This window comes from Pteropus alecto, unplaced genomic scaffold, assembly GCF_000325575.1.
Source record: "Pteropus alecto unplaced genomic scaffold, ASM32557v1 scaffold42, whole genome shotgun sequence".
Classification (NCBI taxonomy): Eukaryota; Metazoa; Chordata; class Mammalia; order Chiroptera; family Pteropodidae; genus Pteropus; species Pteropus alecto.
In genome coordinates this window covers 15,385,622-15,388,737 of record NW_006434825.1, presented here as the reverse complement: position 1 = coordinate 15,388,737, position 3,116 = coordinate 15,385,622, and the positions used below count along the sequence as shown (strand labels likewise).

The 3,116-nt window shown below is 52.3% G+C and overlaps 1 protein-coding gene across 1 annotated transcript in view; it reads left to right on the top strand.

Moving 5' to 3' along the window:
* Window positions 1-43: 43 nt before the first annotated feature.
* Window positions 44-3,116, top strand: part of MARVELD3 (MARVEL domain containing 3) — a 23,052-nt gene continuing 19,979 nt past the window's right edge. The window contains exon 1 of the mRNA XM_006909829.3: window positions 44-524. Coding sequence (XP_006909891.1) covers window positions 136-524 — 389 coding nt within the window. The 5' untranslated portion in view covers window positions 44-135. The remainder of the gene's footprint in view (window positions 525-3,116) is intronic.

Genomic DNA, 3,116 nt, shown 5'->3' with positions numbered 1-3,116 from the left:
GAAGTGCGCGTGCGCGCAGGTGACCGTCCCGCCCGGTCTTCCTCGCCCCGCCCCCAAGTTTGGCCACCTGCCCAGGAAACTTGCGGTGGATTGTTGCCCTCGGGTCGCTCCGGGGCAGGGACACGGGATCGGGCCATGGAAGGTACGTCGAGGACTCGCGAGCCCCGGGCCCGGCCGAGAGAGCGAGACCCAGACCTACAGCCGCGCCCGGACCGAGACCGCCACCCCGAGCGACAGCCGGACCGAGCCGGGGACCGGCGCAGGGAGAGACACGGGGGCGAGCGGCGGGACGGGGACCAGGACAGGGGGCGGCGGGGCCGCGACCCCCGCCAGGACAGACACAGGGTCGGGGACCCATGCCCTGGTGAACAAGGAGTTTGGGAAAAATCCCGCCCAAGCCGGACGAGGGACGGAGCCCGGCAGCCGACCTGGGACACGGCCCCGCCCCCCTGGCCGGCGCCCTGGGAAACCCCGGAGCCGCCGCCCTACAGGAAGGAGGATTTCGGGCGTCGCGGACCCGAGAGGTGAGGTGGGCTGCGGGGGTGGCCCGGCCACCTCGGCACCGTTGAAGCCAGGGTCCCAGGTCCCTGCGCTGCTGCGGCGCCCCTGGCCGCTCGTCCTAGGAAGCCGGTTATAGGAAGGCAGTGCCGTTCCTCACTTCTGCGCTCTTAGAGGTGACCTGGGAGGAAAGGAAAACTTTATGGTGCCTCTCCTTCCTGACCTGAACCCATTAACAACGCAGGAACCACCCCTGTTAGCAGTGGCAGGGCCGGGGCACCAGGTGAGAAGGAAGAAAGGACTTCAGGACAGGAAAGGGAAGAGTGGGAAAGAGATCGGTAGGTGGGGTTAGCCCCAGGCTCCTCCCTGACCCTCCACCACGTGGTCACAGCACTGCCCCCTTAGGGTTTCAGACCCTTTTCCTGTGTTCCAAAACTAGTCTTGAGTTCCTCTAAGTCCCCTTTTCCTGGAGGCTAGGGCTGAGAAAGTCAGCCTGCTGACGGGTAATAGTTCAGTGTGTAACCTCCTCCAGGGGTATATGTATTTCAGAAACAGACAGCCTGGAGATGCTACACTTTTAACTAAAACTCCTCACTGAAGGGCAGAGATTTACCCCCTTTATCAGTGAGGTCTTTCCAGGCAGCCTCATTCACATCCCAGGGTTGTCTTGATGCAGGACAGGGCAAATTCCCTTGAGGAGACTCAAAGCCTACACTAAGAGAGAAGAGGATCCTTCCCGGAGCATAAGAAAGAATTTAAACACAAACCAAAGTTAGAGTCAAAAGGAAAGTTTATCAGAGAAGAGGGAGCACCCTATAGACAGAGCGTGGTCTCCTCTCAGAGGCAGAGAGTGAGAGAGCCTGAGAGAGACTCAGAGGGACAGAGTCAATAGAGAGAGAACAGAGACCGAGAGAAAGACACTTGAGTGGGACCTGAGTGTCCAGGGAATCCAGCTTCCGTATTATTCTTCGGTTCCTATGAGTTACATATTCCTTTGATCTGGACATACAGTGAAGAAGGGTAAGAGAATGTAGCGTGAAAACGTGAGAATATGTAGCGTGAAAGGCCCGCTGGCAGCTCCCAGCCTGTGAGCCATAATTCTCCGTGGTTTTAGCCATAGGGAGATGAATGATTTTGTTTTGTGTAAGGCACCACTGAAACACTGTTGTTCCTGTTTTCCCTTCAGAGTGTGGGGAAATGGGTTGTTAGCAATCCCAGCAGAAATCTTCCTTGGTTCTGCAGGTTTCTTCTGGTCTGGCTGCAGGGAGGTGGCAAGAGAACTAAAATGTCAAATCAAGCAATATTCAAAGATTGCAATCTCACTCTCAACTGCCTCACCGACTCGTTTATTTACTCCTTCCTGACTGGTGCAGTCGATTGATTTATTAAAATTACACATATTAGGATTGGCTTACTGTGAATGTACCTTATGCCATCTGGCACCTTACATTATGGAAAATATAAGGTCCCTGTTGTCTTCCTGAATACACGGATTCATCTGTAAGAACTAATGTTATCTGTCCAACAATTAGTTATTGAGCACCTACATGTGTTATGCATAATGGCAAAAACATTGTCCCAGGGAGCAGACAGGCTAGACAGAGAGACAGACGACATGAATAAACGTATATTTTCAAATTCTGAGACCAAAAGATGAGATGCATGTCTTGATCCAAAATTGCAGTGTTTCAAATAAGGAGAAGCCAATATGGGCTGAGGCATGGAAGGTTTTCTGGTTATCTTTTGTTGAGTAACAAATCACCCCCAACTTAGAGGCATAACATATCCACTTATTATGCTCATGGATTCTGTGGGTCATAAATTTGGACGAGCTCAGAGATGGCTTGTCTCTCCTCCACACTGGTAGGCACTCAGCACTAGAACACTTACACATGGCTTTTTCATGTAGGCTTGGATTCCCTACGTTATTGTGGCTGGAATTTAAGGCGGAGCATCCTCAGAGAGAGCCAGGTGAAAGCTAATTGCCTTTTATGACAAACCCCAGAAGTCATTCAGTGTCACGCCACATTCTCTTTAGGGCCAGCTTCACAGGTATGAGACCCATGCAATCACACAGGGCCCCACGCTTAGAATGGCACCATGTTTGGTTTAATGCTCTGCTGTCACCATCTTGAAATTCTGTATAATAGTTAAACAAGAAGCCCCACATTTTTATTTTGAACAGGGCCCTGCAAATTACATAGCCAGTCCTAATTCTCTTTGTCCAGGAGATCACAAAAGGCTGCTCCAAGAATAAGTAAAAAGATTTAGGGGCAGCACTGAGGGCTCAGTGGAGGTCGGGGCTGGTCGATTGGCAGTAGCTTCTCTCTGCTGTGTTGTTTCCCCAGCCGTCCACTGGCTGGGCCTAGAAGTTAGAAAGGTGGATTGACACACTGATTGAGGGGTGGGTTTTTTGCCGAGCCGCTGGGCCGGAGGAGAGGGCTAGAGTGTTGATGAGAAGGCAGTCCAGATGGTTCGTCAAAGAGTTCGGACTGAAGAGAGATATCTGGGAGACCAGAAAGTTATCTTAGAAAGGGTCAAAACTAAAAACGCAAGGCCCACAGAGTCCTCGTGATGTCAAAGAACAGGTGTGAGTGGAGTGGGGGCAGAGGTGTGCA